Consider the following 23,208-nt stretch of genomic DNA (forward strand, 5'->3'; position numbering starts at 1 on the left):
GGTTGTTTTATTTAGTCTAGCATTGGTTGTATTTAGTCTAGCATTGGTTGTTATATTTAGTCTAGTATTGGTTGTTTTATTTAGTCTAGCATTGGTTGTTATATTTAGTCTAGTATTGGTTGTTCTATTTAGTCTAGTATTGGTTTTTATATTTAGTCTAGCATTGGTTGTTTTATTTAGTCTAGTATTGGTTGTTCTATTTAGTCTAGCATTGGTTGTTTTATTTAGTCTAGCATTGGTTCTATTTAGTCTAGTATTGGTTGTTATATTTAGTCTAGTATTGGTTGTTTTATTTAGTCTAGCATTGGTTTTTATATTTAGTCTACTATTGGTTGTTTTATTTAGTCTAGCATTGTTTTTTATATTTAGTCTAGTATTGGTTGTTTTATTTAGTCTAGTATTGGTTGTTATATTTAGTCTAGTATTGGTTGTTTTATTTAGTCTAGCATTGGTTGTTATATTTAGTCTAGTATTGGTTGTTATATTTAGTCCAGCATTGGTTGATATTTAGTCTAGCATTGGTTGTTATATTTAGTCTAGTATTGGTTGTTCTATTTAGTCTAGCATTGGTTTTTATATTTAGTCTAGTATTGGTTGTTTTATTTAGTCTAGTATTGGTTGTTATATTTAGTCTAGTATTGGTTGTTTTATTTAGTCTAGCATTGGTTGTTATATTTAGTCTAGTATTGGTTGTTCTATTTAGTCGAGCATTGGTTGTTATATTTAGTCTAGCATTGGTTGTTCTATTTAGTCTAGCATTGGTTGTTATATTTAGTCTAGTATTGGTTGTTATATTTAGTCTAGTATTGGTTGTTATATTTAGTCCAGCATTGGTTGATATTTAGTCTAGCATTGGTTGTTATATTTAGTCTAGTATTGGTTGTTATATTTAGTCTAGTATTGGTTGTTATATTTAGTCTAGTATTGGTTGTTCTATTTAGTCTAGCATTGGTTGTTACATTTAGTCTAGCATTGGTTGTTATATTTAGTCTAGTATTGGTTGTTTTATTTAGTCTAGCATTGGTTTTTATATTTAGTCTAGTATTGGTTGTTCTATTTAGTCTAGCATTGGTTGTTCTATTTAGTCTAGCATTGGTTGTTATATTTAGTCTAGCATTGGTTGTTATATTTAGTCTAGTATTGGTTGTTCTATTTAGTCTAGCATTGGTTGTTATATTTAGTCTAGTATTGGTTGTTCTATTTAGTCTAGCATTGGTTGTTTTATTTAGTCCAGCATTGGTTGTATTTAGTCTAGCATTGGTAATTATATTTAGTCTAGCATTGGTTGTTTTATTTAGTCTAGCATTGGTTGTTATATTTAGTCTAGTATTGGTTGTTCTATTTAGTCTAGTATTGGTTTTTATATTTAGTCTAGCATTGGTTGTTTTATTTAGTCTAGTATTGGTTGTTCTATTTAGTCTAGTATTGGTTGTTCTATTTAGTCTAGTATTGGTTTTTATATTTAGTCTAGCATTGGTTGTTTTATTTAGTCTAGTATTGGTTGTTATATTTAGTCTAGTATTGGTTGTTCTATTTAGTCTAGTATTGGTTTTTATATTTAGTCTAGCATTGGTTGTTTTATTTAGTCTAGTATTGGTTGTTCTATTTAGTCTAGCATTGGTTGTTTTATTTAGTCTAGCATTGGTTGTATTTAGTCTAGCATTGGTTGTTATATTTAGTCTAGTATTGGTTGTTTTATTTAGTCTAGCATTGGTTGTTATATTTAGTCTAGTATTGGTTGTTCTATTTAGTCTAGTATTGGTTTTTATATTTAGTCTAGCATTGGTTGTTTTATTTAGTCTAGTATTGGTTGTTCTATTTAGTCTAGCATTGGTTGTTTTATTTAGTCTAGCATTGGTTCTATTTAGTCTAGTATTGGTTGTTATATTTAGTCTAGTATTGGTTGTTTTATTTAGTCTAGCATTGGTTTTTATATTTAGTCTACTATTGGTTGTTTTATTTAGTCTAGCATTGTTTTTTATATTTAGTCTAGTATTGGTTGTTTTATTTAGTCTAGTATTGGTTGTTATATTTAGTCTAGTATTGGTTGTTTTATTTAGTCTAGCATTGGTTGTTATATTTAGTCTAGTATTGGTTGTTCTATTTAGTCTAACATTGGTTGTTATATTTAGTCTAGCATTGGTTGTTCTATTTAGTCTAGCATTGGTTGTTATATTTAGTCTAGTATTGGTTGTTATATTTAGTCTAGTATTGGTTGTTATATTTAGTCCAGCATTGGTTGATATTTAGTCTAGCATTGGTTGTTATATTTAGTCTAGTATTGGTTGTTATATTTAGTCTAGTATTGGTTGTTATATTTAGTCTAGTATTGGTTGTTATATTTAGTCTAGCATTGGTTGATATTTAGTCTAGCATTGGTTGTTATATTTAGTCTAGCATTGGTTGATATTTAGTCTAGATCCAGCACGTCATTCATCTACGCAAACTATTGCCTTGGTTATTTATTATTATGCACACGTGAAACAAAGCTGCAACATTAATATTGTGGGGGATTTCGGCATAACATGGCTATAACACAAATTGAAAAGACCGAAACGCAAAGCAAGCTTTTCCATGTACTTGACTGACACCCTGTTGTGTACCAGGGATGAATGTACTTGACTGACACCCTGTTGTGTACCAGGGATGAATGTACTTGACTGACACCCTGTTGTGTACCAGGGATGAATGTACTTGACTGACACCCTGTTGTGTACCAGGGATGAATGTACTTGACTGACACCCTGTTGTGTACCAGGGATGAATGTACTTGACTGACACCCTGTTGTGTACCAGGGATGAATGTACTTGACTGACACCCTGTTGTGTACCAGGGATGAATGTACTTGACTGACACCCTGTTGTGTACCAGGGATGAATGTACTTGACTGACACTCTGTTGTGTACCAGGGATGAATGTACTTGACTGACACCCTGTTGTGTACCAGGGATGAATGTACTTGACTGACACCCTGTTGTGTACCAGGGATGAATGTACTTGACTGACACCCTGTTGTGTACCAGGGATGAATGTACTTGACTGACACCCTGTTGTGTACCAGGGATGAATGTACTTGACTGACACCCTGTTGTGTACCAGGGATGAATGTACTTGACTGACACCCTGTTGTGTACCAGGGATGAATGTACTTGACTGACACCCTGTTGTGTACCAGGGATGAATGTACTTGACTGACACCCTGTTGTGTACCAGGGATGAATGTACTTGACTGACACCCTGTTGTGTACCAGGGATGAATGACTTGACTGACACCCTGTTGTGTACCAGGGATGAATGTACTTGACTGACACCCTGTTGTGTACCAGGGATGAATGTACTTGACTGACACCCTGTTGTGTACCAGGGATGAATGTACTTGACTGACACCCTGTTGTGTACCAGGGATGAATGTACTTCACTGACACCCTGTTGTGTACCAGGGATGAATGTACTTCACTGACACCCTGTTGTGTACCAGGGATGAATGTACTTGACTGACACCCTGTTGTGTACCAGGGATGAATGTACTTGACTGACACCCTGTTGTGTACCAGGGATGAATGTACTTGACTGACACCCTGTTGTGTACCAGGGATGAATGTACTTGACTGACACCCTGTTGTGTACCAGGGATGAATGTACTTGACTGACACCCTGTTGTGTACCAGGGATGAATGTACTTGACTGACACCCTGTTGTGTACCAGGGATGAATGTACTTCACTGACACCCTGTTGTGTACCAGGGATGAATGTACTTGACTGACACCCTGTTGTGTACCAGGGATGAATGTACTTGACTGACACCCTGTTGTGTACCAGGGATGAATGTACTTGACTGACACCCTGTTGTGTACCAGGGATGAATGTACTTGACTGACACCCTGTTGTGTACCAGGGATGAATGTACTTGACTGACACCCTGTTGTGTACCAGGGATGAATGTACTTGACTGACACCCTGTTGTGTACCAGGGATGAATGTACTTGACTGACACCCTGTTGTGTACCAGGGATGAATGTACTTGACTGACACCCTGTTGTGTACCAGGGATGAATGTACTTGACTGACACCCTGTTGTGTACCAGGGATGAATGTACTTGACTGACACCCTGTTGTGTACCAGGGATGAATGTACTTGACTGACACCCTGTTGTGTACCAGGGATGAATGTACTTGACTGACACCCTGTTGTGTACCAGGGATGAATGTACTTGACTGACACCCTGTTGTGTACCAGGGATGAATGTACTTGACTGACACCCTGTTGTGTACCAGGGATGAATGTACTTGACTGACATCCTGTTGTGTACCAGGGATGAATGTACTTGACTGACACCCTGTTGTGTACCAGGGATGAATGTACTTGACTGACACCCTGTTGTGTACCAGGGATGAATGTACTTGCCTGACACCCTGTTGTGTACCAGGGATGAATGTACTTGACTGACACCCTGTTGTGTACCAGGGATGAATGTACTTGACTGACACCCTGTTGTGTACCAGGGATGAATGTACTTGACTGACACCCTGTTGTGTACCAGGGATGAATGTACTTGACTGACACCCTGTTGTGTACCAGGGATGAATGTACTTGACTGACACCCTGTTGTGTACCAGGGATGAATGTACTTGACTGACACCCTGTTGTGTACCAGGGATGAATGTATCGCTCCACACATTCTCCCTTTACTTTACCCCAATCTATCAGACTGTCATATTTTTAAGAGTCGTGTATTTGAATCTCAGTAAAAGTTCATGTTTATCCGTTCACAATAGCCCTACACAAAGAGCATACATGTATAATCATAACAGTGTGAAAAAGATATTAAGAGCTTCAGTTAATGAAGTCAAACTAATTTGTTCCTATCAAAGTTAATGAAAGGGAAATGTGGATGTTGGCACTTTATGGAAGTTCTGTCTCTTAATGGGGTATATTTATCCGCAGTTAAGTTTCAAACAAGATATATTAACACTTTCCTAGTTTCCAGTGAAATTCATTTCACAACATGCATTATTAATCACGTTAAAAACAGGTATAATAGTATTGTTGTTGTAGTAAGTCAAAATGAAAAATACATAGTTATGTGTTCACTGGGAGTCAAAGGTGTGACAACACCACACATTTCTATATTGATGTCCAAGGTTAACACCCAACATATTTTTAGCTTTGACAATATGACAATTTAGGGTAATTCCTATTAAACACCCCCGTTAGTTATAGTGATACAAAAGTGCATCTCAACTCTTTTTACTAGCTCATTAAAATCGTACTTCCAGGGGAATTTCAGGGTCTATTTGAAAAACAACGTGCCATGGTGATGACAGCTATGGGCAGTAACGAACAACATCATTAACAGTTGTAGTTCAGTCCAATTTATACATTGTAATTATATCTAACAAGGCAACATACTGAGTAAATGTTGAATGACATTCTAAAGTAAGTATTCCTTCACATAGATTTATTCGTGTAACTCCTATGTAATAATCAATTGACATCTATTCTTTGAAATATTTTATTCAGAAAACATGAGTGACTGCACGGTGTACATTTCAATTCATAATATCCTTACCGACTGACATGGAAGTTACATGTTACGACCATGATTATAAACTGAACGAAACATATTTATAGCTTGATTAAATCCTCCTTTCCGACTTTAATTAATCTCTTCATTGTTATGAGAATTGCTTATGTTGTCATTTTAACGTACAGTATGCAGCGAACATATGAGCACATGATTTATATGTTTGAGACATGTCTAATACTGCGTTTAATCTAGTTGATATTTTCAGTTTAGGGTCAGTAATATGAAAGCTAACATGCTAGAAATAATGTGAGACTTAATAACATATCCAACCATAAATATTCATGCGACAGTCGTATACAGATATTACATGTTCAAGAATACAAAACAAACTATTGACTAAAAAATCCACAATAACAAAACAACTGATAAATTGTATATAAGAATACATAGTGTACAGGAAGTGATGTGAGGTTTCTGAGAGGGTTTTTATGTGCAACTATACGTCTACAGCAATAAGTGGCATTAATGATGAGATCAAAGTTGTTCTGTAATACTATTATGTATTATTGTAACTACAAACTCATTATATGGAATGTCATTCTCTACAATATCTTTGGTTTGAAAAGACAATGATAAGTTTAAAAAGTCGAGTTTGATAAGTCGCCATCACTATGTTGACATGAGGTAGTAGGTTGATTCACCTCTACGTACAAAGAGATTTTACAATTGATTCTAAAGTGTACTGCCGGAAATCCTACTTCTCCTACCTTGTAAATGTATATACATCTGTGAGAGATGCGTCTTTTTTAACTGGTTTTTAGAAAACTAACTTGCCGTAAAGCTAGCTTGATCACCTCATGAATAATTCACCAGATTAATACCTTAATTGCGTAATCAACTATTATCGGATCATGCCTAAATATGCGGTAAAACAAAGAATGTCACACTCACGGATAATGATATACCATTGCGTAAAAAATGTGAAAGTAGCCGACTGGAGAGTTTGGAGACAGTTCATGGAGAAAAACAACCATCCTTAGTTAAAATTATGAAGGAATTGTCTTGTATTAGAAAGGATATTGCTGAATTAAAATCAGGACAAGAGGGCGTAGTTAAATCTGTAACATTCATGAGTGACAAATTTGAAGAAATGCCGACAGAAATTGCGCTACTCAAGAAGGCGAACGCAGAGCTAAACCAAGATAATCACCGACTACGCAGTCAAGTTAATACTATAGGAAAGGACCTCAATGAACTGAATAAGTACCATCGCAGGATTAATTTAGAGATTACTGGCATCCCAGAGACACGTGATGTTACACGTCGTATTGGTAAACGTGAAGATTCACAGCGGGACGATCGACCAAGACGTATAATCGTACGGTTCACCACCAGAAAGAAAAGAAATGTAATCCATGACGGAAGACGTAAACTGAAAAATATTACCACGAGAAATATCGGATTTGATGCTAAACCTGCACCATAGCACACGGCAACTACTCGGGAAAGCGAACGAAGCCAGAAAGAGAGCTAAATATAAGTATGTGTGGACAAACGACTGCCGTATATATAAAAAATCAGCCGGCAAAGATATTATTAGTAAGAAATGCTAGCATACCGATGATGTCATATCCATTCTGGACAAGTTTCGGATTATTCTTGTTGAAGTAGGTAGAATCATACCAAACGACTTTGTCTATTGTACTTAAAACATGCCTGATAAACAATGTTCTTAATGTGTAGCTTATAATATTTATCAGCAAACGAAATTTCACATAACTGCACACAACACAAGAGTCGAACTGGCACAAAAGCGGTCATGAATCCAACTTTATAAGTCATGGCATCCAATACAATATGGACAAGTCATCCATGTCATCGTTAATATGAATCTTAGTATAATTCATGAATGACATTTTACATTTTTGCTAAATGTTATAAGTTTATTATTATTATTTCCCGTAAGACCATTTTTTTAATAATAGTTGCTGACATTGATAACATAAATTTCTTTATTTGCACAATATAGATGTAAAACGTGATAATATTTATTTGTCAAACTGAAAGCTCTGATCGAACCGCCTTGAAATTTGGAATCCATTTCTGACATTCCAGATACATAATGTCATAAGTATTTCAAGTAACAGAGTAGAAAAACAAGTAGCGAAGTTCGTATGTGATAATGACCCAGATAACCTGTCTAAGTTTTGAATCAGTTAGATTATGAAGAGTTAGTACAAGCTCTACTTAGCTGGTGGTATGTACGCAACGAGTTATTAGATGGTCTTATCACATTAACTTTACTACACCAAGGACTTGACAAATTACTGACATCGGATATGTTACTATTGTAGCACAGCAATAACAAGTTGTCAAATCCAGTAATTTGCTCTCATACTACGGAGTGTGAAGCTTTCTAAAATGCGGACTCGTATAGAGGGCACACCATGATCTACTTGGTTAAAATTACCAGTTTCACTAACACAGATAAATTCACACAAAAACAGCCCTCAATTCCATAGATAACATTTTCAGTAGACAATCAAGAAGTTCCATACATTTTGTTTGATATAATTTACCTATCAAATTGCGACTAAGATTCTATGATGTAATGAGGATATTGCATATTACGTACGACACTTCGCTATTGAAGCACCGAGTCGCTGACTAGAGATGACAGGCTGTCACAAAGCTGCATTTCACAAGGTTATCTTGCCTGTCCCATGTACTTTTCAATCACTTGACCAGATATTCTGTTGTCATGTTGTTGAAAATAAAAATTATTCTCTGATTGTACACGGGTAATCTTAATCCTAGCTACTGTTAGGACCTTTGTAATGCAACAGTCATCGTACGAGACTTAGTCGAATGTGAGGCTCAGTGCGAGACTTATTGGAATGCGAGCCATAGTAAGTGACTTAAGGTAGAAGCCTAGTCATAATTTTTGACAAAATTGGTCATAAATCGCACGACAATGTTCATTAGTTTATTATGTACAATAATGAAGCAAATGTCATATGGTACAATGAAATAGCATTATTTTGTGTTTCTAATATTTCTTGAAAATTGCTATTTTTAGAACAATTTCATAGAACACACTGTTTTAAATCCCAGATTATTTAAATAATTCAGAACAACAAAAAGTTCTCCATCATTGACAATATATAATTTATTCAGCCTATGTCACCAGGCTACAATTTGAGATATTGCATATCTCTACCATAGGAACCTGTGGTAAAAATGTTATAATACTGCCAATATGGCGACTTTCCACTAAAATACAACCAATTTTTCGAAAAAAAGGCTGGTGACCCCCAACTTTTTTAGGTCAATATCCTTATATTGCCTTAGAGTACAATTTATTGCAAAATGAATAAATTCTGGGTTTTTAAATTCATGAGTAGGCTTCTACCTTAATAGAACGCAGAATGAAAAATACTACTGTGATACTTAGTGGAAGCGAGACTTAGTACGAGACTTGATGGAATGCGAGACTTAGTACGAGACTTGATGGAATGCAAGATTAGTACGAGACTTGATGGAATGCAAGACTTGGTACGAGACTTGATGGAATGCAAGACTTAGTACGAGACTTGATGGAATGCAAGACTTGGTACGAGACTTGATGGAATGCAAGACTTAGTACGAGACTTGATAGAATGCAATAATTAGTACGAGACTTGGTGGAATTGCGAGACTTAGTTCGAGACTTGATGGAATGCAAGACTTAGTACGAGACTTGGTGGAATTGCCAGACTTACTGCGAGACTTGGTAAAATGCGAGAGTAGGTAATCTTTATACTTACGGCCAAGTCATATTCCGAGTACAGATCCATAAAAAAGAAGACGTAATCGCCATTTGTGTATCCTAGTGATGATGCCACCAATAACATTTCTCGTGATGCATTCTTACTGGCAGCCAGAATAATAACTAGAATTAAGGAACAGTACATGTAAGAATAATACTTTCACTAGAAAATCTGTTAACCATCATATAAGTTACAAAATTATATATTGTATTAATGAAATAAAAGTTAGAGATTGTCACATGCAACGTAATATTACCGTAATTGGTATAGTACAGGTGTGATGGTTCAAATACCAAAATGGCAACAGTAACAGAAAGACTTCCCTGGCGGCGATGATAACATACGAACACGGAGCCAACAGATGAGGTTTCAACTGGTACTGGTATTATTATACTCTGCAAACATCAAGTACAATAACGCGGTAAAACTCCACTACTCCACTAACTAGATACTTAAATTCCAATACAATTCAACGGGATCTCCGATCTGAAATCAGTGCTGAACAACTCCCCTATATTTACCCCCACTGTCTATAAATAGACCATTACATCAGCATACATAATGAGTCTGGAATTTACTACAAATTTCTAGAATGTTCCATTACCTTCTATTGCCTCCTACAGTGTTCTATTACCTATTCAACCATTTTCTAAAAAATCTAGAATATTCCACCCAGACACAGTACGGTTCTAGAACATTCTCAGTGACACGGAAGTGGTAAATAAGTCGTATGCGACAGAGATGTTCAGCTTGTACACACACATTCCATGTACATGTCACCACGTGACTCTAAAATTGAGATAGTGAATGGAGCAGATAGAACACTCTTGTAAAATATACACATTTATCCAGTGACAAGCAAGGGAATGTAACACGTGACTTCAAAGGTGTTTTGACGTCATCTCTCGTATAGAATCATCAGATCATTTCCTAATTATTTTGTTCCATGTGCCAGAATTTAACTGCCATCTGTGATATACCTTATTTTAGGCATGTCTCCTTTCACTCGAAGGGTCAATCAGTAGATTGTCTAGGCATGTGTACTTTCACTTGAAGGGACAATCAGTAGATTGCCTAGGCATGAGTACTTTCACTTGAAGGGACAATCAGTAGATTGCCTAGGCATGTCTCCTTTCACTTGAAGGAACAATCAGTAGATTGCCTAGGCATGTCTCCTTTCACTTGAAGGGACAATCAGTAGATTGCCTAGGCATGTCTCGTTTCAGTTGAAGGGACAATCAGTAGACATGCCTAGGCATGTCTCCTTTCACTTGAAGGAACAATCAGTAGATTGCCTAGGCATGTGTACTTTCACTTGAAGGGACAATCAGTAGATTGCCTAGGCATGTCTCCTTTCACTTGAAGGGACAATCAGTAGACATGCCTCGGCATGTCTCCTTTCACTCGAAGGGACAATCAGTAGATTGCCTAGGCACGTCTCCTTTCACTTGAAGGGACAATCAGTAGATTGCCTAGGCATGTCTCCTCTACTTGAAGGGACAATCAGTAGATTGCCTAGGCATGTCTTCTTTCACTTGAAGGGACAATCAGAAGACATGCCTAGGAATGTCTTCTTTCACTTGAAGGGACAATCAGTAGATTGCCTAGGCATGTCTTCTTTCACTTGAAGGAACAATCAGTAGATTGCCTAGGCATCTCTCCTTTCACTTGAAGGGACAATCAGTAGATTGCCTAGGCAAGTCTCCTTTCACTTGAAGGGACAATCAGTATATTGCCTAGGCATGTCTTCTTTCACTTGAAGGAACAATCAGTAGATTGCCTAAGCATGTCTCCTTTCACTTGAAAGGACAATCAGAAGACATGCCTAGGCATGTCTTCTTTCATTTGAAGGGACAATCAGTAGATTGCCTATGCATGTCTCCTTTCACTTGAAGGGACAATCAGTAGATTGCCTAGACATGTCTCCTTTCACTTGAAGGGACAATCAGTAGATTGCCTAGGCATGTCTCCTTTCAGTTGAAGGGACAATCAGTAGATTGCCTATGCATGTCTCCTTTCACTTGAAGGGACAATCGGTAGATTGCCTAGGCATGTCTCCTCTACTTCAAGGGACAATCAGTAGATTGTATATGCATGTTTCCTTTCACTTGAATGGACAATCAGTAGATTGCCTAGGTATGTATTCTTTCAGTTGAAGGGACAATCAGTAGATTGCCTAGACATGTCTCTTTTCACTTGAAGGGACAATCAGTAGATTGCCTAGGCACGTCTTCTTTCGCTCGAAGGAACAATCAGTAGATTGCCTAGGTATGTCTTCTTTCACTTGAATGGACAATCAGTAGATTGCCTAGGCATGTCTTCTTTCACTTGAAGGGACAATCAGTAGATTGCCTAGGCATGTCTTCTTTCACTCGAAGGAACAATCAGTAGATTGCCTAGGCATGTCTTCTTTCATTTGAAGGGACAATCAGTAGATTGCCTAGACATGTCTCCTTTCACTTGAAGGGACAATCAGTAGATTGCCTAGGCATGTCTTCTTTCACTTGAAGAGACAATCAGTAGATTGCCTAGGCATGTCTTCTTTCACTCGAAGGGACAATCAGTAGATTGCCTAGGCATGTCTCCTTTCACTTGAAGGGACAATCAGTAGATTGCCTAGACATGTCTCTTTTCACTTGAAGGGACAATCAGTAGATTGCCTAGGCATGTCTCCTTTCACTTGAAGGGACAATCAGTAGATTGCCTAGGCATGTCTTCTTTCACTCGAAGGAACAATCAGTAGATTGCTTAGGTATGTCTTCTTTCACTTGAAGGGACAATCAGTAGATTGCCTAGGCATGTCTCCTTTCACTTGAAGGGACAATCAGTAGATTGCCTAGGCATGTCTCTTTTCACTTGAATGGACAATCAGTAGATTGCCTAGGTATGTCTTATTTCACTTGAAGGGACAATCAGTAGATTGCCTAGGCATATTTTATACTCAGATTGATACACCATTCGATATATATCACGCTGTTTACCAGACACTGACCATACTATTTTTTCAATTAATACCTTGGAGACCGGTCGGTGTACAATCAACGCAATTGAAAGCAGCCATGTTTTATTAAACAGTTAAGTGGCCTATTTATGATAAACTCAAGTGACAATCAATCAAAAATGTTACGTTTCAAATAACATTGATATTCAGACGTACCTCATTTGTCAGTGAGTTTATGCGGTCTATGGATGACGTAATACACTCTTCTTTGCTATCTAATAATTTAGGGGTAGATGAAGGGGATACGGGCAGATTTCACAATGAAAGTATCACGGAATGAATAATTGTAAATAGTAAATTGGGAAAAGCTATCAGACGTGGCAAGCTGTCAGGTGATTTTAGTAAACACTCAGCCAATGTTATTTTACTTTTGTTGAAAATATCTAAATTTTTTAGTACCCCTGAACAGAAAAGTACCAATTCGGGAACGTTCGATTTCCCGGTATAATTTTTAATTAAAGAAATTGAACACAATGTTTACTGATGTCACATGTTGACACATGACTTTTTTCCCCATTTTATGCTGACAATGTGGCCATTTTTGCTACCTCTACGTCCACATAAAGAAATCCACAGAAGCCTATTAATGCTCTCGGTAATTTTTGAAAAAATATGAGATCATAACAGTCGGTTCGCAGTTGTATCTCATTATAAATATTTAGGTCAAGTTTTATCATGTCAAAATCTGGTCAAACTTAGCCAGACGAGCAAATAAACATGAGGAAATGATGACGGTTACTTTCCTTTAAAAGTTCACTTTAAACTGTTTGAGCTCTGTCATACTTTCAATTTTTAGTTACGTGATTTCAATATTGCGAGGCAATTGTAAGGGTGCATAGAAAATAGTGTAGACGTCTACTATTCAAACGGCGAACGCGGCTGTGACAGGTGAACGAGGCTGTGACAAGCGAACGAGGCTGTGGCAGGTGAATGTGGATATCTAAACCGTTGTATGCGTTTTGGGGTAAGGTGGCTTGAGATGTCTCTGGGACGATTTCAGACAATTTAAAAAAGAAATTGGCAATAAATTTTATCTCATTTTGAGTATAAGAATTTCAGACATTAAAACAGAATAATGGAAAGTAACATGCCAATAGAACTAACATTACGTACGTATTTAGGTCTTATGGTCTCCTTGAGTCAAAAAAGTCTATTTCGTATACCATCAAAATATTGTAATGTCATCTTTTCCTGAAGTGGTATAAATCAAATGTGGAAATTAAAAACTTCCTAAAAACTTTCTGAAAAATTGAAATCAATGATATGCTTGGGTATTTAGCACATATGCAGACTTTTAATAGAGACATAGTTTTTTTCCATCAAAAATATGAAATTAAGGATTTGTTTGAGAATGTGTTCCGGGTATAATAGGATTGTGGTTAAAAACAATAAAAATGTTACAAAGATGATATCAATGGCATCGATGTCATCAGGTTTCATACAGAAACCACCTTGTTTATGACTCGTATATATGGAGTCCATATTTCGTTCTCTTACTGATTTCATTGTGAAGGTTTTGTCAAAGAAAAAAATATATTAACCAAATGATGTACTTTTTACCCCAAACACTTTAAATTATGTACGCCTTTTAAGAACTTCCGTCAAAACAGAGTTATTGAACCTATGCCAATTACCGATGATTTATCATAATTAATTTAGTTCTTATTGTATTCTTGCTTAATTTCTCTTTATGTAAAGGCTAGTACCTTGTAATGAAATAAAATGAATTAATGAATGAATGAATGAGATAATGGTGGACCCATGGCAACGAAAGAGCAGAAGAAAGTCATGTAGGGGAGCGTAATACATGAATGTTTTGGCAATTAATTGATTGTTATACGCATGAATCTCGTGTAAAACTTGGAACAATTATTTAGAAACACGCAATCTTGTTCATATGTTGCAGAAAATTACCTAAATGTGGTGAGTTTTAAGGAAGGCGCTTCATACCGTAATATTTGCAATATCTGCTAAATTGATTTGCTTAATTCAACTGATGTGAGACAATCTACTTCTGTCTTTAAACGCAGCATAGTAATATACTATGTATGTACTTCGGTAAATTGTGATGTATACACCATATATACCACAGATTATATTGCGATGTATACACCATATATACCACTGACTATATTGTAATGTATACACCATATATACCACAGACTATATTGTGATGCATACACCACATATACCACAGATTATATTGCGATGTATACACCATATATACCACAGACTATATTGTGATGTATACACCATATATACCACAGACTATATTGTGATGTATACACCATATATACCACTGACTATATTGCGATGTATACACCATATATAACACTGACTACATTGTGATGTATACACCACATATACCACAGACTATATTGTGATGTATACACCACATATACCACTGACTATATTGTGATGTATACACCACATATACCACTGACTATATTGTGATGTATACACCACATATACCACAGACTATATTGTGATGTATACACCATATATACCACTGACGATATTGTGATGTATACACCATATATACCACTGACTATATTGCGATGTATACACCATATATAACACTGACTACATTGTGATGTATACACCACATATACCACAGACTATATTGTGATGTATACACCACATATACCACTGACTATATTGTGATGTATACACCACATATACCACTGACTATATTGTGATGTATACACCACATATACCACAGACTATATTGTGATGTATACACCATATATACCACTGACTATATTGTGATGTATACACCACATATACCACTGACTATATTATGATGTATACACCACATATACCACAGACTATAGTGTGATGTATACACCACATATACCACAGACTATATTGTGATGTATACACCATATATACCACTGACTATATTGTGATGTATACACCACATATACCACTGACTATATTGTGATGTATACACCACATATACCACTGACTATATTGTGATGTATACACCACATATACCACAGACTATATTGTGATGTATACACCACATATACCACAGACTATATAGTGATGTATACACCATATATACCACTGACTATATTGTGATATATACACCATATATACCACTGACTATATTGCGATGTATACACCATATATACCACAGATTATATTGCGATGTATACACCATATATAACACTGACTACATTGTGATGTATACACCACATATACCACAGATTATATTGCGATGTATACACCATATATACCACAGATTATATTGCGATGTATACACCATATATAACACTGACTACATTGTGATGTATACACCACATATACCACAGACTATATTGCGATGTATACACCATATATACCACTGAGTATATTGTAATGTATACACCATATATAACAATGACTACATTGTGATGTATACACCATATATACCACTGAGTATATTGTTATGTATACACCATATATACCACTGAGTATATTATCATGTATACACCATATATACCACTGACTATATTGTGATATATACACCATATATACCACTGACTATATTGTGATATATACACCATATATACCACTGACTCTATTGTAATGTATACCACAGACTATATTGCGATGTATACACCATATATACCACTGAGTATATTGTTATATATACACCATATATACCACTGAGTATATTATCATGTATACACCATATATACCACAGATTATATTGTGATATATACACCATATATACCACTGACTATATTGTGATATATACACCATATATACCACTGACTCTATTGTAATGTATACCACAGACTATATTGCGATGTATACACCACATATACCACAGACTATATTGTTATGTATACACCATATATACCACTGACTATATTGTTATGTATACACCATATATACCACTGATTATATTGTTATGTATACACCATATATACCAGACTATATTGTGATATATACACCATATATACCACAGATTATATTGTGATATATACACCATATATAACACTGACTATATTGTGATATATACACCATATATTCCACTGACTCTATTGTAATGTATACCACAGACTATATTGTGATGTATACACCATATATACCACAGAGTATATTGCGATGTATACACCATATATACCACTGAGTATATTGTTATGTATACACCATATATACCACTGACGATATTGTGATATATACACCATATATACCACTGACTATATTGTTATGTATACACCATATATACCACTGACTATATTGTTATGTATACACCATATATACCAGACTATATTGTGGTGTATACACCATTTATACCACTGACTACATTGTTATGTATACACCATATATACCACTGAGTATATTGTTATGTATACACCGTATATACCACTGACTATACTGTAATGTATACCACAGACGATATTATGATGTATACACTATATAAACCACATACTATATTGCGATGTATACACCATATATACCACTGACTATATTGTGGTGTATACACCATTTATACCACTGACTATATTGTGATATATACCACTGAGTATATTGTTATGTATACACCATATATACCACTGAGTATATTGCGATGTATACACCATATATACCACAGACGATATTGCGATGTATACACCATATATACCACTGACTATATTGTGGTGTATACACCATTGATACCACTGACTATAATGTGATATATAAACCGTATATACCACTGACTATATTGTTATGTATACACCATATATACCACAGACTATATTGTGATATATACACCATATATACCACAGACAATATTGCGATGTATACATTATATATACCACAGACTATATTGTTATGTATACACAATATATACCACAGACTATATTGTGATATATACTCCATATGTACCACTGACTATATTGTGATGCATAAACCATATATACTACTGAATATATTGTGATGTATACACCATATATACCACAGACTATATTGCGATGTATACACCATATAGAGCACAGACTATATTGTTATGTATACACCATATATACCACAGACTATATTGTGATATATACTCCATATGTACCACTGACTATATTGTGATGCATATACCATATATACTACTGACTATATTGTGATGTATACACCATATATACCACATACTATATTGCGATGTATATACCATATAGAGCACAGACTATATTGCGATGTATACACCATATATACCACTGAGTATATTGTTATGTATACACCATATATACCACTGACTATAATGTGATGCATACACCATATATGCCACAGACTATATTGTTATGAATACACCATATATACCACACACTGTATTGTTATGTATACACCATATATACCACTGACTATATTGTGATGTATACACCATATATACCACTGACTATATTGTGATGTATACACCATATATACCACACACTATATTGTTATGTATACACCATATATACCACTGACTATATTGTGATGTATACATTATATATACCACAGACTATATTGTTATGTATACACTATATATACCACTGACTACACTGTGACATATACACCATATATACCACTGACAATATTGTGATGTATACACCATATATACCACAGACTATATTGTGATATATACACCATATATACCACAGACAATATTGCGATGTATACATTATATATACCACAGACTATATTGTTATGTATACACCATATATACCACAGACTATATTGTGATATATACTCCATATGTACCACTGACTATATTGTGATGCATATACCATATATACTACTGACTATATTGTGATGTATACACCATATATACCACATACTATATTGCGATGTATGCACCATATAGAGCACAGAATATATTGTGATGTATACACCATATAAACCACATACTCTATTGCGATATATACACCATATATACCACTGATTATATTGTGGTGTATACACCATATATACCACTAACTACATTGTTATGTATACATCATATAGACCACAGACTATATTGTTATGTATACACCATATATACCACAGACTATATTGTTATGTATACACCATATAAACCACATACTCTATTGCGATGTATACACCATATATACCACTGACTATATTGTTATGTATACACCATATATACCACTGACTATATTGTGATGAATACACCATATATACCACTGACTATATTGCGATGTATACATTATATATACCACTGACTATATTGTGATATATACACCAGATATACCACAGACTATATTGTTTGTATACACCATATATACCACTGACTATATTGTGATATATACACCATATATACCACGGACTATAATGTTATGTATACACCATATATACCACTGACTATATTGCGATGTATACAATATATATATATACCACTGACTATATTGCGATGTATACGCGATATATAGCATTGAGTATATTATGTATACACCATATATACCACTGAATATATTGCGATGTATACACTATATATACCACAGACTATATTGTGATATATACACTATATATACCCCAGACTATATTGTTATGTATACACCATATATACCACTGACTATATTGTGATATATACACCATATATACCACTGACTATATTGTGATGTATACACCATATATACCACTGACTATATTGTGATGTATACACCATATATACCACTGACTATATTGTGATGTATACACCATATATACCACTGACTATATTGTGATGTATACACCATATATACCACTGACTATATTGTGATGTATACACCATATATACCACAGACTATATTGTTATGTATACACCATATATACCACTGACTATATTGTGATGTATACACCATATATACCACACACTATATTGTTATGTATACATCATATATACCACACACTATATTGTGATATATACACCATATATACCACACACCATATTGTTATGTATACACCATATATACCACTGACTATATTTTGATGTATACACCATATATACCACACACTATATTGTTATGTATACACCATATATACCACAGACTACATTGTTATGTATACACCATATATACCACTGACTACATTGTGATGTATACACCATATATACCACAAACTATATTGTTATGTATACACCATATATACCACTGAGTATATTGTTATGTATACACCATATATTCCACTGACTATATTGCGATGTATACACCATATATACCACGGACTATATTGCGATGTATACATTAAATATACCACAGACTATATTGTTATGTATACACCATATATACCACAGACTATATTGTGATATATACTCCATATGTACCACTGACTATATTGTGATGCATATACCATATATACTACTGACTATATTGTGATACATACACCATATATACCACAGACTATATTGCGATGTATACACCATATAAACCACATACTCTATTGCGATGTATACACCATATATACCACTGACTATATTGTTATGTATACACCATATATACCACTGACTATATTGTGATGAATACACCATATATACCACTGACTATATTGCGATGTATACATTATATATACCACTGACTATATTGTGATATATACACCAGATATACCACAGACTATATTGTTTGTATACACCATATATACCACTGACTATATTGTGATATATACACCATATATACCACGGACTATAATGTTATGTATACACCATATATACCACTGACTATATTGCGATGTATACAATATATATATATATATACCACTGACTATATTGCGATGTATACGCGATATATAGCATTGAGTATATTATGTATACACCATATATACCACTGAATATATTGCGATGTATACACTATATATACCACAGACTATATTGTGATATATACACTATATATACCCCAGACTATATTGTTATGTATACACCATATATACCACTGACTATATTGTGATGTATACACCATATATACCACTGACTATATTGCGATGTATACACCATATATAACACTGACTACATTGTGATGTATACACCACATATACCACAGACTATATTGTGATGTATACACCACATATACCACTGACTATATTGTGATGTATACACCACATATACCACTGACTATATTGTGATGTATACACCACATATACCACAGACTATATTGTGATGTATACACCATATATACCACTGACGATATTGTGATGTATACACCATATATACCACTGACTATATTGCGATGTATACACCATATATAACACTGACTACATTGTGATGTATACACCATATATAACACTGACTACATTGTGATGTATACACCACATATACCACAGACTATATTGTGATGTATACACCACATATACCACTGACTATATTGTGATATATAAACCGTATATACCACTGACTATATTGTTATGTATACACCATATATACCACAGATTATATTGTGATATATACACCATATATACCACAGACAATATTGCGATGTATACATTATATATACCACAGACTATATTGTTATGTATACACAATATATACCACAGACTATATTGTGATATATACTCCATATGTACCACTGACTATATTGTGATGCATATACCATATATACTACTGAATATATTGTGATGTATACACCATATATACCACAGACTATATTGCGATGTATACACCATATAGAGCACAGACTATATTGTTATGTATACACCATATATACCACAGACTATATTGTGATATATACTCCATATGTACCACTGACTATATTGTGATGCATATACCATATATACTACTGACTATATTGTGATGTATACACCATATATACCACATACTATATTGCGATGTATATACCATATAGAGCACAGACTATATTGCGATGTATACACCATATATACCACTGAGTATATTGTTATGTATACACCATATATACCACTGACTATAATGTGATGCATACACCATATATGCCACAGACTATATTGTTATGAATACACCATATATACCACACACTGTATTGTTATGTATACACCATATATACCACTGACTATATTGTGATGTATACACCATATATACCACTGACTATATTGTGATGTATACACCATATATACCACACACTATATTGTTATGTATACACCATATATACCACTGACTATATTGTGATGTATACATTATATATACCACAGACTATATTGTTATGTATACACTATATATACCACTGACTACACTGTGACATATACACCATATATACCACTGACAATATTGTGATGTATACACCATATATACCACAGACTATATTGTGATATATACACCATATATACCACAGACAATATTGCGATGTATACATTATATATACCACAGACTATATTGTTATGTATACACCATATATACCACAGACTATATTGTGATATATACTCCATATGTACCACTGACTATATTGTGATGCATATACCATATATACTACTGACTATATTGTGATGTATACACCATATATACCACATACTATATTGCGATGTATGCACCATATAGAGCACAGAATATATTGTGATGTATACACCATATAAACCACATACTCTATTGCGATATATACACCATATATACCACTGATTATATTGTGGTGTATACACCATATATACCACTAACTACATTGTTATGTATACATCATATAGACCACAGACTATATTGTTATGTATACACCATATATACCACAGACTATATTGTTATGTATACACCATATAAACCACATACTCTATTGCGATGTATACACCATATATACCACTGACTATATTGTTATGTATACACCATATATACCACTGACTATATTGTGATGAATACACCATATATACCACTGACTATATTGCGATGTATACATTATATATACCACTGACTATATTGTGATATATACACCAGATATACCACAGACTATATTGTTTGTATACACCATATATACCACTGACTATATTGTGATATATACACCATATATACCACGGACTATAATGTTATGTATACACCATATATACCACTGACTATATTGCGATGTATACAATATATATATATACCACTGACTATATTGCGATGTATACGCGATATATAGCATTGAGTATATTATGTATACACCATATATACCACTGAATATATTGCGATGTATACACTATATATACCACAGACTATATTGTGATATATACACTATATATACCCCAGACTATATTGTTATGTATACACCATATATACCACTGACTATATTGTGATATATACACCATATATACCACTGACTATATTGTGATGTATACACCATATATACCACTGACTATATTGTGATGTATACACCATATATACCACTGACTATATTGTGATGTATACACCATATATACCACTGACTATATTGTGATGTATACACCATATATACCACTGACTATATTGTGATGTATACACCATATATACCACAGACTATATTGTTATGTATACACCATATATACCACTGACTATATTGTGATGTATACACCATATATACCACACACTATATTGTTATGTATACATCATATATACCACACACTATATTGTGATATATACACCATATATACCACACACCATATTGTTATGTATACACCATATATACCACTGACTATATTTTGATGTATACACCATATATACCACACACTATATTGTTATGTATACACCATATATACCACAGACTACATTGTTATGTATACACCATATATACCACTGACTACATTGTGATGTATACACCATATATACCACAAACTATATTGTTATGTATACACCATATATACCACTGAGTATATTGTTATGTATACACCATATATTCCACTGACTATATTGCGATGTATACACCATATATACCACGGACTATATTGCGATGTATACATTAAATATACCACAGACTATATTGTTATGTATACACCATATATACCACAGACTATATTGTGATATATACTCCATATGTACCACTGACTATATTGTG

General features: G+C 34.3%; 1 protein-coding gene across 1 annotated transcript in view; it reads right to left on the reverse strand.

Moving 5' to 3' along the window:
* Nucleotides 1–23,208, reverse strand: part of LOC102807599 (atrial natriuretic peptide receptor 1-like) — a 136,842-nt gene that overhangs the window by 100,162 nt on the left and 13,472 nt on the right. Inside the window, exon 2 of the mRNA XM_085499906.1 lies at nt 9,337–9,461. Within this exon, the coding sequence (XP_085356032.1) occupies nt 9,337–9,461 (125 nt within the window). The remainder of the gene's footprint in view (nt 1–9,336; nt 9,462–23,208) is intronic.

This window comes from Saccoglossus kowalevskii, chromosome 6, assembly GCF_978046115.1.
Source record: "Saccoglossus kowalevskii chromosome 6, keSacKowa6.1, whole genome shotgun sequence".
Lineage (NCBI taxonomy): Eukaryota > Metazoa > Hemichordata > Enteropneusta > Harrimaniidae > Saccoglossus > Saccoglossus kowalevskii.